At 43.3% G+C, this 19,970-nt stretch overlaps 1 protein-coding gene across 3 annotated transcripts in view; it reads left to right on the forward strand.

Moving 5' to 3' along the window:
- The first annotated feature begins 15,622 nt into the window (after positions 1-15,622).
- Positions 15,623-19,970, forward strand: part of SPRED1 (sprouty related EVH1 domain containing 1) — a 61,465-nt gene continuing 57,117 nt past the window's right edge. For 2 of the 3 annotated variants that reach the window (XM_032111249.1, XM_032111248.1), the window contains exon 1: positions 15,627-15,705. Coding sequence is in view for 1 of the 3 variants with exons in the window: in XM_032111247.1 (XP_031967138.1) it covers positions 15,677-15,705 (29 nt within the window). In the remaining 2 variants the exon portion in view is untranslated. Of the gene's footprint in view, positions 15,706-19,970 lie in introns of all 3 variants that reach the window. The other variant, XM_032111247.1, reaches the window with a different exon arrangement.

The following is a 19,970-nucleotide window of genomic DNA, read 5'->3' on the forward strand; positions in this document are numbered from 1 at the left end:
GCTGAATGACTGTTTTGCTTGACTTCTCATTTCTGAAGATAAACTTATTTTCTTTATCTGTTTTGAAACCTTAACAGAGGTTATAGGAGTGCTTCTCAGATGCTATTTTTATTTTAACAGAGGTAATTACTGTGTTGATTCAGGAGGGCATATCAGCACACAGATGGTATCTCAAGACTTCATTGATAGGAATCTAAAAGACAAGAGTCCAAAGAACATGCTCAAAATGTATTTTTCACTGGATAGCCCTTTGCAGCTCACCAGGAATCTGTGTCCTGTGCACAGCAAGTTTCTAATTAAATGACTGAAAAAAAAATTTGCTTTTACATTAACATTTGCTTTTGCACACTAGGTGGATTTCTCTATAAAATATATGTCAGTCAGCTGCTTTCTCCATTGACTTTCAAGAAAGTTTCACTCTTTGATGCTCTCTTGGGGTTTAATTTCCTAATTTCCCAAAATGCTTTACCAATCCACTTTTAGTATGCCCACTCTTACTGTTCTAAATTGATTCATAGCCAGTCAAGCTAAATAACAGTTCCCAGCAATCTCAGATAACGCAGCAATTTCAGGTACACATTTTCTAGTAACAGTAGGAGAATAATGTGCGGTTAACATATTAGAGTGAAATCAAGAGATCTAGAATCAATTCATGCTCTTACCACAGGGACTCAGTACAACCTTCCAACCCGGCCCATTCTGATTCATGCCCGAGATATGTATACATACATATGTATGTATATCTGTGCACACAGTTGTGTATGTGTGCATGGCCATACATGCGTGTCCATGAATGAGAGACTCTGTGTGTGTGTGTGTGTGTGTGTGTATGAATTGATTTAAAAACGAGGGTCGTTCACAAGCATTTAGATTGATTTAGCAATGGAAGAATTCAACCAAAAACCCGGAGCACATTTCCAGCCATGTGTTCTTCATTGTACTTGTCTGCATTTCCATCTAGAATGAATAACTGGAAACACTCTGTCAGTACACCAGATCACAAGAGGAGCAGGATGCTTCTTAACTACCACACATTTCGTAAAGGAGAAAAGGCTGTTTGCTGTAGTGTAAGTCAGATCAGGCTGAAGAGAAGCAATTCTGTCTCTTCCTCCCACACACAGAAAATTTACACCTGCACAATTCAGCTGTGCTGAAGCATTTTAATCAATCTCAGAAAATCAAGAATAGGGTTTAAAATTCCCTTCTCAGGGAAGATCAGAGATGTAGGAATGTCATATCATATATGTTGCAGCTGATGTGTACAATGGAAAGAATTAAAAATAGCTTCTAAAACCTTACTAATTTTTTCGTATATTTGTGACTTGAATTTAGTCATTAAATTAACTGAACACAATTCTTTGTTCAGCAAATACATGTACTTTGTTATTTACAGTGGGAGATTTTTTTTATCCTTACAGAATGTGGAGGCTAAGAGGAAATATGTAAAGCATTATTATCCATGATTCATTGACAACAGGGCAGTTTTTGTCCATACTTCTTCAGAAATGGTGTTTCTTACAATAGTGCCAACTAAGAAAAAGAGCCCATTTTTCCAACCACTATGGAAACAGAATAATCTTAAAACAAGCCCTACCTCAAACAGTTTACAACCTAAGAAATGAGAGAAAGCAGATAGGGGTTGTTACTCTTTATGTCTTGCCTTGTATAATTGAACTGTAAAGAATTATATAAATTGTTGCTAGTCCTTATGCAGCTTTGTGATTTGCAGATTAAACTGAAACTAAGTATGGTTTCTGCCTTACTGTTCCAAGACATATTTGAATTTCTGGATCTGAATCAACCTGACAACCTTCTTTCTCATAAAGGCTTTTAGTTTTACTTCCACAGTTTTTTAATCAAACTTGGATGAAAGGGGAGACATGCTGTAGGTTTTCTGATGCCTTCTAATCAGAATTATAAATCAAATGAGGCATAAAAATCAGATCATGCTTCTTTATGCTTACTCTGAATATTAGTACTGTTTATTTGTCCATTATAGTTCTGAAGTTGTTAAAATGCTCTCATGTAAACTAGTGAACTGCCTGCAAATGTTAGCAGACTGAGGTAGCAGGGGAAAATTTGATGGACAAAAATAGCTTTAAGGCCTTGAATGATGATTCTAATACCTTTGGGAAAAAAAGCAGTTATTCTGTCTCTACTTCTTCCGTTTAACAAAATGCATCTTCAAATCTCATTTAAAAATAGATGCAGGAGCAGTGGTCTCCATGCCACCTTACAAAGTGCAAATGTTTCTCATCAGTTGTTGAAAGGAAATCATCAAGCTGCAAAAAGACAGCAAGCAGAGTTCCTAAAGCACTGCTCTTGGATTAGTCCTATTTGCATCTGGATGGATGTAGATTGTTACTGAAAACAGCTGTGGTCATGAGATGGACTGACAAAGCACAGTAATGGCAACAAAGGTAGATATCACACCAGAAAAACTGGGTGACTTTGAGGACTGGAATAGCAGAAATGAAGTGAAGTTCAAAGGCTAAAGTCAAGCATTTAGAAACTAAGAACAAAAGTTTTACTGTAAAATCCAAGCTTTTCAGCTAGAGGAGATCCAGGAGGAGAAGGACACGTAAACATCAACTGGATATAAAACTATTTGAGCAACCAATCTGGTATAACCAAAGAAAAAGAGAAATACATTCATAGGCTTTATCAGGGATGGGGAAGGAATAATACCATTAGCACAGAGCCCTGGCAATAACTCATATGAACTATTCTGCACAATTGCTGTATTTCATGTTCAAGAAGCATGAATTCAAGCTAAAGTAGTGGCAGAGAGGGGCTATTCAATTGGTCTTGGAAATAGAGAGCTTGGCATATGAGAAGAAAATGGAAGACTGTGGACTGGTTCATCTAGAGTATGGGGACCGGTATGATGGACTAAATGTATCAAGGGCGAAAATAACAATTTAATCTGGCAGACAGTGTTGTCATAAGAACACATGGGTATAATCTGATCATGAATAGATTTAGGCTGGATATTAAAATGTTTTCTCTTAATTAGGGAATGAAGAGGGAGATCAGCTTCCCACTAAGTATGGAGGAGAAATATATTGGATTGTTCTAATGCTAATAGGTCGGTACAACAGAGAAATTATCTAACATAGGTGCTCATGTGAGCAGAGCCACATAACTTAATGGTTATTTTCCTTATTACTTTAGAGAATTCTTTTATCTTCCTACACAAAATTTCATTTTTGAACAGATGTTTCACCAGGGAAACTGAACACTTTAAGTATAACCCTTTACCTATATACCCAACCCCACTGAACTAATCAAATAAAATATATGGGTTAAAATATTGGAAGTAAACTATTTTTGTCCAAATGATTTATGTGTGCCATGCTGTGCTGTGGAAGATGGGGAGTCAGTCATCCAAAAAGGTTGTGATATTATTTTAATTACAGTGTTTTCCAGGGCTCCCCAAAAGCCAACATCTTAATTCCTTCTTACTTGGTATGTTTACCATCCGTTGTATTAAAAAATATCTGTGTAAATGTATATAAAAGTATATATCTGATATATACTTTTATACAGATTTATACAGATATAAAAGTATCTATCTGTATATAAATGTATATAAAATGTATATAAAAAAAATTTGTTAGTTTTTATTGTTTAAACCTTGGAGAGGTCAAATATTCCTAGAGAGCTGGTGAGCAGTCATTTTACTGACATGCCCATGTAACACTGAAATACACTGAAAAGAACTAATAAATTTTTTTGGCACATTTGTCCCTAAACTTGTGTGTTGTGATCTATCCACTAACAGGTACTTCCTTAGCATCTGACAGACTACAGACAGCTTCAACATCTTTTCCATTTGTAGCTGTGATGTCTCAAAAGAATTAATATCACCATTGATAACTAAATTATTCTTGAAAAAGTGGAGAGAACAATGCAAAAGTACTTATTGAGTCCAGTCTTTTTTCAGAAGGATTAAGTGTGTCCTTTTTCTTTATAACTCAGCTCTCTCTGAGATCCGAGACTACCTTTTTATGGTTCACAAGTTGTTGTTGTAATCAGCTTGGCTGCAGGCCCAAAGCGAGCTGTGTGACTCAGTGACAGTTGCAATCAGTGCAACCAGGAAAAAGACAAAGAGGCAATACATTTGGAACCCACAGCAATGGATGAAAATGTTTGGAGAGCTTTTCAAGAAGTCTATTGGTTGGAGAGTTTCAGATTAATCTGGTGTTTAAAATATTAAATATCATTACCAAGGAACATGTATACAGCATCTAATGCTGCCTTTTTTTTTTTTATTTAAAGAGTATTATGTTTCAATTAGATACGGCTTTGTTAATGCCCCACAATAAAATGTTTCACTGTTGCTGTGCACTACAAGACTTTTGTTTAGGAAATTCTTAGACGTGTTTTAATACAGACAGCAAGTTACACTATCCTAAAGCTGCAAAGAGGTCAAGCATGTCATTAACTTTATGCATGAGCTTAACTCTTAAAAACATCAGTGAGATTTAAATATGGCCTAGACAGAAAATTGGTTGATTTTAATATGACCTTGTACCATCCCAGAGCCCAATACATCCTCTTGAAAAACAACAGATTTCCAATTTGCAATTTGCAGATTGCTTTGAAATCAAAAATATTACTTCAGTGGAAGGTATCTAAAATTTTTTTCTTATAAATAATAAAGTCCCTTGGTACAAATCTATTGTGTAAATTCTTTCACAAGTATTTTGGTAGCATTTATGTGGTCTGCTTGTGAGAGCAATCAGGAATCCACTAACACTGTAGGGAGGAGTTGAATCTAGGGTGAGATACAGACGATGTTGAATAGTTACACCTGTTCTGCACTTTCTGCAAGGAGAGGAAAAATGCACAAGCATATGAGAAGGAGTTAAAGATATCCTGAATAGCTCCAACTTATGTAATAGTACTCCCACTTTCTCTGCTAGCAATTCATTGCTTCTTCATGAACAGAAATGTACTTCAAAGTCACCCACAATCACACATATGAATACAGTCCCACTCGCACATTTGTACAGCGATTCCTACAATATTACCTTGTATCAAGCAGCCTAAAAATGAACTTTTAAGGAAGAACATACAATACACATTTTAAATAGCCCTGGGAACTCAGCAGATACATCAGCGAGAACTATGACACGTCCCCCTGTCACAAAGAGCCTTTGGTTACATAAAAATTGCCAGATTGGCTCAGATTAGTTGTCCATCGAGTCTTGAATCCTGTTTTTGAAGGTGACAAGTACCAGATGCTTCAGAGGCAGGTGCAAGAAACCCCCATACTGAACACTTATGTAATAGAGAGGGTTCTTCCTAAAATCAGGCAGTTGGTGGGTGGCTTGTGCTTCACAGCAGGAGAGTTTATAATGCCGTGAAATGTTTATCTTCGTTATGTAACCGTCGATGTGATTACCCATCTATAGTCAGCTCGGGCAAAAAGTGCCACAGGGCTTTTAATAAACACTGCTAATCAAGACCTTGTTTTATTTCTCAGCTGAGAGACATCAGAACAATTGAGGATTTGAAAGACCCTAGAGTCATTTTGCCAGACTGATCATCTCTTACAGTATAAAAAGCACTCATAAGTAGGGTTTGTTTGGCCATCTAAAAGGTGAGTGACTGGTCTAAGCTAGTCACTAAGCCAGAAATACGACCCAATGCTGGTAACTAGAAGCAGTGAATTTTTAGGGTTACACATGATGAGCTTGAATTGCGGAAGTAAGCAAGAGAACTTTTTCCTTCAAGTCCGTCTTGGGAAAAAAAATAATCTCTTAGGCAAATGGAATTAAAAATAGCCCAGATCTGAAGCAGACTAAAATTCTAAAATAATATTCATAATCTCCACTACTCTAGACAAAATACAGTTTTTTCTAAAATAAAAGGATGAACTTGCTTCATAGTAAAGTAAGAATGGAAACTTGCAGTAATAAAGTAGGAATGGAAACATGCAGTATAAGTACCAAAAAAACATCTATACTGGATGCTTGATTTGTAAATAAGTTTATATTGGTGTTTTAGATTTTTGTTATCCTTCTCCAAGTTAAAGCTTTTCTCCAAGAGGCAGCATGCATGTACAATGATTAAACTGAATTTTTTTGATGGTAAAATCATACCATTAGTTAATTTAGCACAACTCCGTATGCCTGCTAGAAATAATGGCACATACAGAGGAGTCACCACATTGGTTTGCAGCACAAGACCATTTGTAGGAAAATAAACAAGTACAGTGCAGAAAGTCTCTGGGTTTAACATTCATTTAAACTAAATTATTTTGATGAAATGGCAAAAATAAGCATGGTGGAAGAAGATATTGGAATAACTGGGCACCTGAAGTGGTGCAAGGCAAGCTCCCTCTTCGCTATTCCGTTACTGCGCAGTCTAATTTCTAAAGCAAAGACATTCACTTGCACTCGAGTTAACACTCCATTCAGACCTTGCTTATCCATTCCTGATCTCTTTCTGCTTCTATTGGACCAGAAAAGCTGGAGAAAGTTATGTATCTGTTTGCATATCTGAGGGACCCTTAAAAATAGAGTGGATATTTCCATTCTTATTTCTAGAAGTGAGAGAAATCAGGGTGGAATAAGAATTATCCTCCCATGGAAGTCAAGTGATGTAGGAACTTACTTCCTCATGACTGAACATATTAAACAGTTATGTAAATGCTCCTTGTTCATTTTACTGCAAAAGAAACAGGTCTGCTTTAACTCCCTGCAATGGCAAGTTGAAACTTACCCATCAGTGCCCTGAATTAATTAAAAGTCTGCATAAAACTGACCACAGCATCTCAGCTGAAATCTCTTCAACTACATTGCAAGCTCTTTTTCCAATGCCATACCCTGTAAATATTTTAATGAATTGCCAAAGACTGCACAAAACAGGGGTGGCAGGGCCGGGAGGAGAACCAGGACTGCTGATGGGTCATTCTGTGTTTGGTGCATTAGGCCACAGTTTCCCCTAGACAGAGCATTTCTGCATATGGTACAGAAATGTGTCTCCTGTTCCTATTTTATATGGGCTGAAAAGACTGCAATGAATCTGTCCCCAGTTGCTGGCCAGCAGGTACCACTGTAATTTCCAAATATATTTGGGGTTGTCCCTTTGGAGGATCCTGAGAAGTGCTTTTCTAGGTGACTAATGATCATAACAAGTCAAAAAGTAAAAAAAAAAACCAAAAAACCCCTCATATGAAAGCTTGTATTAAATTGAGAACAAGATTCTAAATAAGATTTTTGCATGTTCTTCACTGAATAATTACTTCTTAGCATAACCATTTGTGAACAAATGAGATTGCAGCCTTTTTCGGTGTACTTAGTCTGTTTTCTTCCTTGGATTTACCCAGATTTTGTACCAAGCCACACTTTAGGCTGCCACAACTCACCACTGCCTCCATAAAAAGCAGTTTTGCACTGTCACCATCTTCTTGCTCCCCACTCCATGTTATTCATTCTTGGGTGAGCATGAGTGTTTATCTAGTCGCATGTTTAGCTGGCAATACTGAAACACTAATCAGGGTGGTTTTCCCATGCTAGTTTTAATCTAGGTGAATATCTCAGTGAAGTTCATTGCCCAACACACAGATACTTGGGTCACCTAAAGTGCCAGATAGGGAAGGCAACAGAGTAGGAGGAAGGTGAGGTTGATTGTTTCAGTAGCAATGCTGCCCTAACTGGCTGTAAAGCATGTAAGGTATCACCAAAACCAAACATATACTAATCCCAAGGCATCCTGTGAGCATGCTCAAAAAGGACAGAACAAAATTCCTGAACAACTGATACCACAGATGACCACTGCAATTGCTATGCACATAAACCACATCTGCCACATCAACATCACAAGGTGTGTTCCCCATCCTCCCACCTGGGTCTCCATCTTTCTAACATGTAGCAGTAATTTCCATCCAGATAGTTGTAGGTTATTGCAAATCATTAACTGGAATAATTTATGAAACTTCAATATTCTGATGAGTTAGATCCATCTCAAATACAATAGAATCTATAAGGATTTGACTCTAACATAGTTTTGTATCCTGCTGGAAAACATTTTTTGAGACAGTAGCATCAAGTAGAACAAACAACTTTTTTATCCCATATGCAGTAACAGGATTCCTGATTAGAACTTAACAAAGTCTGACTTTGCTGATATACTAATATAGATTCAATCAGCTCAGTTTAGCCAAATCCTTATTAAGGTGTATAATGACCACCCAGTGTTTTAACTCACATTAGGATTGTGAAGGAAAGCTACTGCAGAAGAAATTCCCAAATGACCTCTAATAATTTTCTTCAAAACGGCAGAACATCCATCTGACCTTCATTTTTTGTAAATTTATCATTAGCATCTGGATACAAACATAAGCATAACTGTGGTTTGTGGCGGCAGAGTTCAGAACTTTCATATTTAGGGCTTAGAGCCATGAATTGGTCACTTAAGTTCTGCAATGACTGACTAATCTGGATTGCATTACTTAACTTCCACTGATCCTATTATGGATTTTAAGACGTGAATGCCATGCAGATCAGAATTATGCAACCTAACCTCCATTATACATCTATATATAATTCTTCTGCCACAGACTCAGAGTCCTGCTACGCTCCATGACCACTCCTGACCACCTCTTTTATCAGAGGTGTCACAGACACATGTGGAACCATTTCAAGGGATGGTGAATAAGAAGACTGGGCCAAATGTATATGTTTTGTACATGTTTGTATATGTTTTGCCTGTGATGGTATTTGGTGAGCGATCTCTCTCCTGGACCTTATCTCAATCCACAAACCTTTCATTATGTTTCCTCTCCCTCAGTCCAGTTGCAGAGGGGAGTGACAGGGAAGCTCATGTGGGTGCCCAGTGTCTAGCGAGGGTCAGCCCACTACACTTACACAGATTTCTTCTTGTATGTTATATGCCTTCCTAATAACATACATTACCCTCATTTTGCTTTAGCAGTAATGGTTGCCTCCCCACTTCTCATTTCAAAAGTTCCACAGCTATCAAAATGTTACAGCAGAGCAACAGCATTGACATATAAATTAGTTTCTGTAAAGTGCAACTAAAGAGACATTTGATACAGGAAATGATCAAATGCAATGTAAAAAATCACGATTTTTAACCTCATTTGCCCTATTCCACACTGAGCATATCTTGTCTCTGGCTAAGGAGTCACCCCTGTACCCACACCAAAAAGTGAGTACATTTCAGCAGCTCTAGTGAAGAGTAACAGAAACTTTCCTTCTTAGAGGTAACTTTTCCAGGTCATAGAGAAGGTGGCCAGATTTCAACTCAGGACACTTAATTTGTCCAGATTCTAACAACAGAAAGCAAAGAGGCACCAAATATACAAAGAAAGACAAGGCCCCAAAACATGTGTTGGTTGGGACGCAAAGTAGTCATTTGTCTGAGGTTTCTGAATGGTGACACATGCCTAACTTTCTTCTGCCTTGTTTGCACAGGCAGGGCTCACACCTACTACTGAAATAAACTATTTGCATTGAAAACACCTGCTCACTTAATTCTGCTCAAAAGAATCAAACCTGGAAAGCCCTGAAACCAACTGCTGCTCAGCAAAATAACACCAGTACTCCAGGATTGTGTTCTTTGACCTTTCTAATCTGGGCAGAGGAACACAAACAAACAGGATTTCAGAATCAAGACACAAATCAGTGCAGATTTTCTGTCCTCTTTAGGATATTCAGGTAAAGGGAGAGAAACTGCTTGCAAGACCTCTGCTTCACATACTGCAGCATGAGACTGCTTGCGGGAGTCGAAGAGCCTACCACAGGTGAAGAAGCAGTGGGTCCTTTTCCCCTTACTACCTCCGCACAGAAAAATAGAAACCCTGGATGAGTCTCACATTTTTCAGTTGACAATTGAATACACATTTTATTCTTAATAAAAATGCTCATGAAAAACTTAAGGAGACAGAAATTATTTGAAATTATTTGTGGTATATTAAAAACCAGTTCCTTTTATTGAATTGCCACTATGAAAATAATTGTCACATTAAATATATTTAAGGAATTAGAATAAAAACCACACACCTAGAATAATGAGCAGTGTGTCATTCTTCAGGTGCAGTGAATAGAGCTACACCACCATCTGACAAATGGAACTATTCTTGAGCATTCTTGTACAGAATCATGTTAACTGACTTATCTTAATCAAAATAACAACTTACAGAATGTTAAATATTTCAACTTTAAAGCCAAAAGAAAATGAGAAATAAATCAGCAGGAAGTCACATTATCTGCCAGCCACAAGACAGGAAATTCTCTGAAAGGATTCTTATTGCTAAGTAGAATATTATATTGTGCCCACAGCTGAGTTTTAAACACTTTTCATGTGAACTGTAAAATTATATAAAATTGGGTTTGTAATGTATTTTTAGTATCTGGATGAGGTTGTGCCATGAATAACTGTTCCATTTTTGAATGTACTCTTCTGAAAAAAAAAAAAAATTACAAAACAATTGGAAATTTTTGTTGCAGTGGGGATCCTGCAACACGCATATATCAAACCAGGAGTCCCGTGGAAAGGAAATATATATGGACAGACAGATTCTTGCTAGATGTTTCAGAGATGTTTATTTCTCCAGCCGCATGGCCGGGGCTCAGCGGAGGAACTGTCCCAGTCACGGGACCAAGGGTCCTTCTGCCCGCGCAGGGAACACAAACCAACCCATGGGAACGAGGCTGAGCAGGGGCAGGGAAGCCCCGTGTCTGTGCCCTCAGGGCCCCTCTCCCAGGGCTACACGGCAGGGGAGGGACCCCAACACCTCACCCGTTTTATTTTAATAAAAGGAGAATGAAAACAACTGGATAAACATAACAAGAACAGTTTCAAGACAAAACAAGCCACCCTCCTGAGTCTTTAAATGTCCAATCAGATTCTGTGGAACATCTTAGGGCTGACGGAAGGGAGACAGGACTCTCTGAGCATGCTTTGTGGGGAAACTGAGGCAGGAGAGGGTTTAACTTCTTCCCTCCCCCTTTTCATCCCCCACTCGGCATTGGAAAGGGATTTCTGGGGAAACAATTGGCAAAAGCATGGTTTTGTGAGGGAAACCATGGATGAAAAAACGGATTGGGAATACACCGGGGGTAATAGGACATAGGGTAAAAGGGAAAGGTGGGATTAGGAAAGGGAGACTGTAGGGGGGGCTTACAATGGAGATATTGTCTAACATGACTACGATTTTTTGCATATATACTGCCTTTCACAGAAACACCATCAGGCCCAGTGACCTGCGATGCTTGTAACCCTTTTCTCCCTAGTACAATATTAAATTCCACCACCTCTCCATCTCCCAAGCTTGGGATGCATTTTTCAGGGTTATTCTTTTTAATAGCAGTTCTATGCACGAATATGTCTTGCTGGTTGTCACACCTTGTTATAAAACCATAATTTTGCTTAACATTATACCATTTTACTATCCCTAAGGTCTTAGTTACTATGATCTTTTTCCGAGTGGCTACTGTTTTTTGTCTCGCTGCGTCTTTGCTCTCTCCTTCGGTCGCTCCCGTGTTGGAATTGTCGGGGCTGCTGGTGCCTGCGCGCTCTTCCCGGGGTCGCGTTCGGGGCTGCGCGGGCCGGGCCGGGCCGCGCCGCTCAGTTCTCCGTGCGTCGCCTCCTCTGGTCGCAGCTTCGCTGCCGCTGCCAGGCGCTGCACCCACGTCTCGGCCGGGCCCCCGGGCGACGACTCCCCCGCGCCCTGCTCCAGCGCGTGTTTCGGTTCGGCGCGGCTCCGTCTCGGTCGGGCGTTCCCGGGGCTCGCTCCACCACGCGCTGCACGGGACCGGGCGGGCACCGCCGGGTCCCGCCGCTCCCCGCTCCACCACCGACACTGCGGCTCGCGTGGCTCCGCCCGCGCGCGGGAACTGCCTTGCTGCTGCTCGGAGAGCGCTCGGTGCACGTGGCCTGGGCCGCACGGTCCCTGCGCCAGGCTTCCCTTCGCCAGGACACAGCTGACATTGCTCAACAGTCTCGGTAACTAAATAATATTCACGAAAATATTCTTCCATCGGCATATATTTTGACTCCAGTATTAACTGTGTCCAAACGGTTTTCCAAAAGCCCTTGGTAAGAATTAAATCCCAAGAAACATAGAAAAAGTTCTTAAACAACCATGCCAGGAAGTGTTTCAGTTCCTTCTGAGCTTGAATCAAGCTAAAATTTACAAATCGTTGTTCAAGAATCATTTTAAGTTTAAGATAAATGTCCATATGCGGCTCGGAGAGCCAAGAGTCTTCCCACTGTTCCTCCATAGTTTAGATATGGAATAGCAAAGCAAAACCAAGAAGAGGAATCCAAAGTTTCCAGGGTTTACTCACACAAATCAGTCGCTTAGGGATCGGGGATCGTTCTGCTCTCAATTCTCCACCATTTGTTGCAGTGGGGATCCTGCAACACGCATATATCAAACCAGGAGTCCCGTGGAAAGGAAATATATATGGACAGACAGATTCTTGCTAGATGTTTCAGAGATGTTTATTTCTCCAGCCGCATGGCCAGAGCTCTGCCAAGGAACTGTCCCAGTCACGGGACCAAGGGTCCTTCTGCCCGCGCAGGGAACACAAACCAACCGATGGGAACGAGGCTGAGCAGGGGCAGGGAAACCCCGTGTCTGTGCCCTCAGGGCCCCTCTCCCAGGGCTACACGGCGGGGGAGGGACCCCAACAAATTTTCCCCCTAAAGCCTCCTAGATAAAGAGGCAAACTTTAATACTGCAGGTTTGAGATGTGTGCTGCTTGTAACGTGTTAGTGTTTTTATCAGAGAAAGCATGATGGCAGTTTACTGTAACTGTACCGTTAAGTTCATGGTAGAACCCTTTTACAGAAACATGGAATTTCAATCCATGGGAATGTTGCAACATAAACTATCTAGAAATGAAACATGTCTTTCCTTGCCTTCTAGGTAAGATAAAAATGCTCTAAGTAACCACTCCACAAAATAAAAATCTGACTAAAACGGTATGTGCTTAGTGAAAAGGGACAATTTTCTTAACAAATACCCTTCACAAATGCAATACTGCCCTGCTTCTGTGCATTCACACAGATGATGCAAGTTTATAGTCTGGCCTTCAGTGATGTGAGGCACTTCAGATTCCCTTGAAATGGTGAAAACTCCTTCTCCTGATTTCCCATGTCCCTGTCTCTCCCTTCCTTGGAAAAAAGTCAATCAACAGTAGTGTGGGAATCAGACACGTTATTATTGCCAGGGGAGCTTGCCCCATCTTTTTCAAACAGAATGAGAGAACAGCTCATTGCCACTCCTATGGTACCACCAGAGCTGGGGAAAAAAATCTCGAGTTACAGGGAAAAATGAAATGGGATTAAAATTGACAGAGAAGGTTCTTAGAGAGCAGCTGTGAAAAAGTGAGGAAGAACACAGGAAGCCTGGGACAATGGAATGTGCATTGGGAAAGTGATGTCTTACCATAGCACCACTATGTTTTGGGTTCTCCATGAAGTTTGGACAATAAAATATATCAGTTGGCAAGCATGCATACAAAGACTAAGAAGGAAGAAATAAAAATCCAACCGACAGACAAAACCACAGTATAATCTTTTATTATAACCTAATTTACTTGACGGTCTGACTCATGATTTTTGAGTCCTCCGGGTTTGCAGCTCTGCTCCACTTTTTCGTCGTATCAAGCAGCACATTTACCATCTAAGTTCCTGAAAAGGGATTTGGTTGCTCTGCTTCTTGGTTTCACTGCTTTACCTAAATCAACTACAAATGCTTCCATTTCAGTGTGCATTTAGAAAAGCGGACAACTCAAGTTTACACACACCCTCCCGTGCCGTCACCCCCTTAGAACCGCAGTTAGGGAGTTACGGAAATAATTACAAAAAGGGCCCCGCTTTTCCTCGTCTTCGGAGAGCACACCGGTACAGCCTCACAGGGCACCGCTCGAAGCGGCGCAGCCCCGCGCTGCCGTGCCCGCTCGGCTCGGCTCGCCAGTGCAGCCGCTCCACGCCGCGTTCCAGCGGGACCCGGGGGCTGAGGGCGGGCGCTCCGGGAGCAGCCACCCGTAGCAGCTATCGGGCAGGGGGTCCCGCCTCACCAGCCCCCGCGGTCCCCAGAGACAGCTGCACTTTCCCGGCTACGTTCACTTCGGCTCAAAAAAGTAGCAAAGCGTGAGAGCCCAGCCCGCAGGCGGAGACTCCGGCGCTCAGTCGCGCCCGCCCCGAGCCCCTAGCCGCTGCAGGCGACCGAGCTGGGCCCTTCGCCACCGGCGGGCCATTTCCTCCCACCACTCCCAGGACGCCCTCCCCGGCCCGCGGCGGCGGCCCCGGGGGTCTGCGCGGCCCCGCTCCGAGCAGGAAGCGCCCGGCGCGCCGGGGCCCGGGAGCGGCGGCCCCGCGCCTTCGGAGCAGGAAGGAGCGCGGCCGCGGGCAGCCCGCGTATCCCTCCGCGGCACCGTGCGTGCGTGTGCGGCGGCGGCTCCCCGGGAAGCGCGTGAGGCAGCGCCAGGGGGAGGGAACTACTTTCAGGAAACTCGAGCGTCGGGCAGCGCCGGGCGCCGCTGGGAGGGTGGTGGCGCGAGGCCGTCCGGTAGCGGGCGCGGGTCAAGGGGATTACTTTCCTCTCCTCGCTCTTCCCTCCTCTCCCGCCTCCCTTTCCCCCGTGGTTATTTTGGATCAAGCTGTGGCGGCGGAAGGAGCCTGAAGTCAACGCTTCCGCCCAGTTTTCCTGTTAGGAGGAGGCGGGGGCGGCCGCGAGGAGCCGAGGCGGCGGCAGCGGCCGCTAATGGAGTTGCTGCCGGGGAGGAAGCGCCGCCGCTGAACTTCCCTGCGGGCTTTCTCCCTCCTCTCCCCCTCGTCCTGCAGCCGAGGGCTCCTCTCTCGCCCTGGCAGCTCCGCTCCCCCTCCCTCCCCGCGCCTCTCCTCACACAAACAGCCGTGACGCATCCTCGCTCTCCGCCGTCCCCCCCCTTCCCACCCCCAGGCTGGTTTAAAACGCCTCCCTCCCCCCGTCGCCAGCCTTCTCCTTGGGGCCGGCGCGTCCTCCCTCCGCAGTGCTCGGCGTCGCTTTGGAGGGGGTGGGAGATCCTCGCCGAGCCTCTCTGCCCCCCTTTTCCCCTTCCCTCCCCGCCGGCCCCGGCCTGTGGCGGCTCCGGTGTCTGGAGGAATTTCTGCCGCCGCCTGCCCCGGCTGTGCGCGGGAGGCGGGCGGGTAGGGAGGGAGGCGGCCGAGCAGCAGCGGGAGGAGGAGGAGGAGAAGGAGGAGGAGGAGGAGGGCAGCAGCGAAGGCGGCTGCAGCGGGAGATGAGCTGCAGCGGGAGGACGGTGCGGTGCAGCTTTTTGCGGCGGGGAGCCATCCCTTGTCTCCACAACTCTGTCCCCCTTTAACTGGGAGCAGCTCAAGAGCAGAAGATCCGTGGTTGTTGCTTCTGTTTGCACCACTACCTTCACCACCACCACCATCATCATCATCTCCAAAGACAGGGGAAATACGCTGCACCGCCGGACAACAGGATTTCAGGTTTCCAGGATAAAGACCGCTCTCCTCCCCCTTTCCCCCCATCGCTCCCTCACTCACCGCATCGCCCGTGCCCTGGCCGGGGGCGGCAGACCGGGGGGGGTAACAATGGTGAAGTTTCTGGTGAGTTCTGGCTGCGCCCTGGCTGCGTCGGTGCTGCTCCGTGTGCCTGTCGGATCGTGGTGAGGAGAAAATGAGCGAAGAGACGGCGACTTCTAACGAGTAAGTGGCGGTGCTCCCCCTCCCCTCCGCTCCGGGATCGGAATGGGGATGGGGCTCGAGGCGTCCCTTCGGCTCCGCGCCCCGCGGGGCCTTTGCCCGCGCACGTACGTGTGCTGTCCTCCCCCTGCGCGGACTGCGCATTTCTGCTCGCGTACATGGAAGCCCAGAAGCTCCCTCTTTGTGAAGGAGCTTGGTTTGGAAGGGCTACGAGCCGCCGGCCGGAAAAGCTTGGTTTAGTTAGAGCCCGGTAGAAAACGGTGCAGGTAACGATGGTGTCTGGTGTCTTGGAGGGGGAGGATGGGTCTGAAATGCCCAGAGAGGTATCGGCACGTACTACCTCTGATAATATCCCATTACTTGTAGATATTTCACATGGAAAGTAGTGTGTGGGAGCTTCATCCTGCAGGAAACTGCTCCTGAATTTTAATTGGATGAGTCAGTCAGTGTAAATACAGCTTAAACCTACCCTAAAGCCCTTTCCCCCCCCACTTTTTTTTTTTTTTTAATTTCTTTAAATGAGCACTTGAGACTTTTTCCCCCTTCCCTTCCCCCTCCCCACCCCCCCAGAGAGGAAAGGGATAGTTCAAGGATCTCTTAATATTTTTACTGTGACTGGTTTGGAGGAAATCCAGAGGAGATTGTGTGTGTGTGCGGCTGTATTCCCCTGCATGTAATCAGTCTTTGAAATACATTTGGGTCGGAAGCGATAAATATTTGTCAGAAAACATCTGAGTTCTTTATGGCATTGGAAAAGGAATATAAAGTATTTTGAAACTTTTCCTGTGATCGGGAAGTTTAAAGTTGATTGCTGCGGTCTCCAAGCCGTAGCGTTACGATTTGCGATGTCGGTGTTTGCTCGGGCTGATTTTATGAATGATGCGGTGACGGCCGCGGCCATGGCGGTGGGGAGGGAGCGCTGCGCCCATTGTATCTGTAGGTAGCGGTGAGCGGCCGGGGACCAGCCAAGCTGACAGGCAGGGTGCGGACGGGGCTCCTCCGGCAGGAAGGATGGATTTCCCATTTCTCTGCCGTCTTCCGAGCAAAGCCTGCGCACCTTCCCGTGCGCTCCCCAAACGCGGCGTTCGGGTCCCCGGGGAGCGGCGCCGGCCGGGCCCCGTGGGGAGCGGAGCCCAGCGGGACGCGGGGCTCGGGCGCTGCCGCCCGCGGCGCTGAGCGGGCCGGGGGGAGCCGGGCCGGGGGGAGCCGCCGCGGCGCCCGCGGGGCCGGGAGCCGGGGCCGCCGCCGCCGCCATGTTTCCTTTTTTTGTGAATCGCTCTCATTTGCATACCACAATCTCCATTCATAAAAAAAAAATTACGGAAAAAGAATTGCTGTCACCACCGCTGACCTGTAGCGGAACCTGCCCTGCGGAGCACCCGGAGCGGCTGCTCTCGGGCCGAGGGCCGGCCTGCGGCCCGCGGCCGGCGGCGGAAGGTCTCCAGGACCTGCTGTATTAATATGTGCTGTTCGCTGCTTGTTGACACAGTTATGTGGGAAATATCAGCTCTGGGAGGTGCTGGGAGCACGTGATCCGCTCCATTCATAAAATACCTGGCTGTCCATTCACAGTGCAGTACAGTGTCTGCATTCAGCAGCCTCGCAGATCAGACCTGCATGGGAAGGGAGAGGCAGCCAGGCCGGCAGGTTTATCGGAGAGGGCAGCAGAAAGAGGGCTTATGGCTGCGAGCATGGGAAGTCACTGTAAAGGGGGATGTGGAGGGACGAGAAAGGCTTATTTTTATGGTTTATGTTTGTCTTTTTCCTATAGAGGAGCATTAATTCAGAAGTACCTTCTCACTGTACCATCTTACATTTAAACAAGGAAGAGTTTTATTCAGAAAACGTTGAAATATTTTTCTCCTCCAGAAATACTGACTCAAAAATAGAATACTAAAAATCAAATTCATTATTATGAACGCATTTTCAAGACAGTGTTTTAATCCATTTGGAGTAATTTACATTTCATTGAACAATACAGCCTTACATCTGCAAGAGATCAACATGGTGCAGAAGGAAGTCAGTCATACCTAATAAGGCATCTGAAAATGTTGCCTGTTGTAAAATACAGGTGACAGTGAAGGCAACTAAATTGATAGAAATCAACATTGCGGTTCATTTTTGTCTGTTTACTTTGAGAATTTTACAGCAGATTAGCAATCATAGTTTCTCCTTAACCTATGCCTATTCTGAAATATCAGAATACTGGAAATGTTTTTAATATGGCATAAATTGTTTAGAGGTCAATGTATTATCTTTGATTTTAAATATACTGAAAATTAAAAAACCCCACGGTGAAATTTACTGATGAAGGATCCCTGGAGCAGACAATGTATTTGTTTGATGTAACTGTTTTGTGGTTGCCAGTGTTAAAATTGTGATGTTCATTGCTCACGAGTACACTTTTTCATTATCTTAACAAATTGCATTGAGGTGATCCTTAATTATACATTCATGAAGTGGAGGAGGCTTGTTGTTAGTGCAGCCTAAGAGAATACCTGAAATATTACTAATCTTTACTTAATATGAGAAAGGAAAGCTCGCATACAGTATTTGCTTTGAGTTTGTTCAGTGGTGCCATAGAACTAAATGTGTTCTTATATAAATACCTTTACAAAGCACTATAAACAATGCTTTTTCTTAAAGAATAGATTGGGTTTTTTGTTGGTTTTTTTTAACTTCAGTTATTAAAATATCAGGAGAAAAATAAGAAAAATGTTTCTCAGTTGCTTTGCTTTTGTTGACAGCATTTTCGGCATGGCCAGAGTCATCATTTCTCTCTGGTTGCTTTTGCACATAGCACAAGCATGTCACTTTAAATGGTTGGGATATATGAGTGAAATGCCATATAAACCGTTTGTGAAAATCGGACAGATGTACAAACTGAAATTCATCGTATATTTAAAGTTCACCATGCGTAATTTTATCAGTAGAATTGATGACATCAATGGCCTTGAGTACATTAACAGACCTTTCAGCATATAAGAGTGAATACGGGTATTCTGCAATGCATTTTGTGTCATTGTGGCTACCAGGTATATTCTGGTAATTGAGTGTTAGTTTTTGTTTATAAAACTTCATTTTACAGAGTAAGATATAAATATTTGTGGTGTCTAGAGTTTGACCTCAGTTAATAATAAATTCTTAGTGATGGTGGGAAAGATTAATTAAGAAGCTACATTAAGGACTACTAGGTTTCTTCTTGATCATGAACATATGGAAGGCAGCCTTATAAAATTCTGATTACTACAGATGAGTCTTCATTGGTAATTTTTACATTGCTATTGTAATGATATTATTGTATTTGTCGGTTAGGTGTTAGGTATTAGTTAAATGAAAGTATTTCTATACCTCCGGATAATTTTATTCGTTTTCTCCCTCAGTGATGTTTTGCAGTCAGGGTGGTCAGCATCAACACAATATATTCACAAAAAGTATCAGTTTTTAAATGAAGGAATTTGTAGGATTTTTGGACTCACGGGTCAATTTGCTACTCATGCAACGTAACATAATAATGTTAAAGGAGACATGTCAGTGAGCACTGTACCAAATTCCTGTTTTGGTGACAGGTTTTTATTGCTGTCTAGAAATGCGACTGAATTTCATTGTTAGGTAAAACAGAATAGTTGTTGTGCTCTGTAGTCCTCATTCAGTAGGGATGAATGATGACAGGCTTAAGATGGAGTCTGAGTTGCTGCAATCGAAAAGTAGGAGCACTGCTTTACTGGCTTGTTTACTTTCATCTGTATTGCAGGTGGCTGCTTTTTATTTCAGGGAATGCTACTGCTCTTGAATCATATTCAGAGTTGCTTTTACATATTGTATTTTTACAGGTTCAGACTGTCACATGCTGATTGTTTTACCACATAAATATACTCATTTTCCTAGATAATTTAATTAAAGAGATTGTAAATTAAACACAACATATTCTAATGCTGTTTGCTTAAGAGCCTTAGGTTATGATGCTATAAACATCCTGAAGTGTTGATTTGAAAAAGTTAAGGTGAACTAAATTTTCAAATAAGGTATTTATTCATGTCTTCCTTCAATATATATGAAAATACTGTTTGTACTTCATTTGTGCTTCAGAATTGTATTGAATTTGTCTTACAAGCCCAGATACTGAAAGATGAATGTGAAATTGTATCACAGAAAGTAATGCCAATTAGTTTGGGCTTATTAGTTCTGGGAGGATTTTAACACTTTTCAGCAGGCTAATTTTCTTTCTGCTGTTTAGGGCATATATAGACACTGAAATTCTTAATAAT

The sequence above is a fragment of the Corvus moneduloides genome, chromosome 6 (genome assembly GCF_009650955.1).
Source record: "Corvus moneduloides isolate bCorMon1 chromosome 6, bCorMon1.pri, whole genome shotgun sequence".
NCBI lineage: Eukaryota > Metazoa > Chordata > Aves > Passeriformes > Corvidae > Corvus > Corvus moneduloides.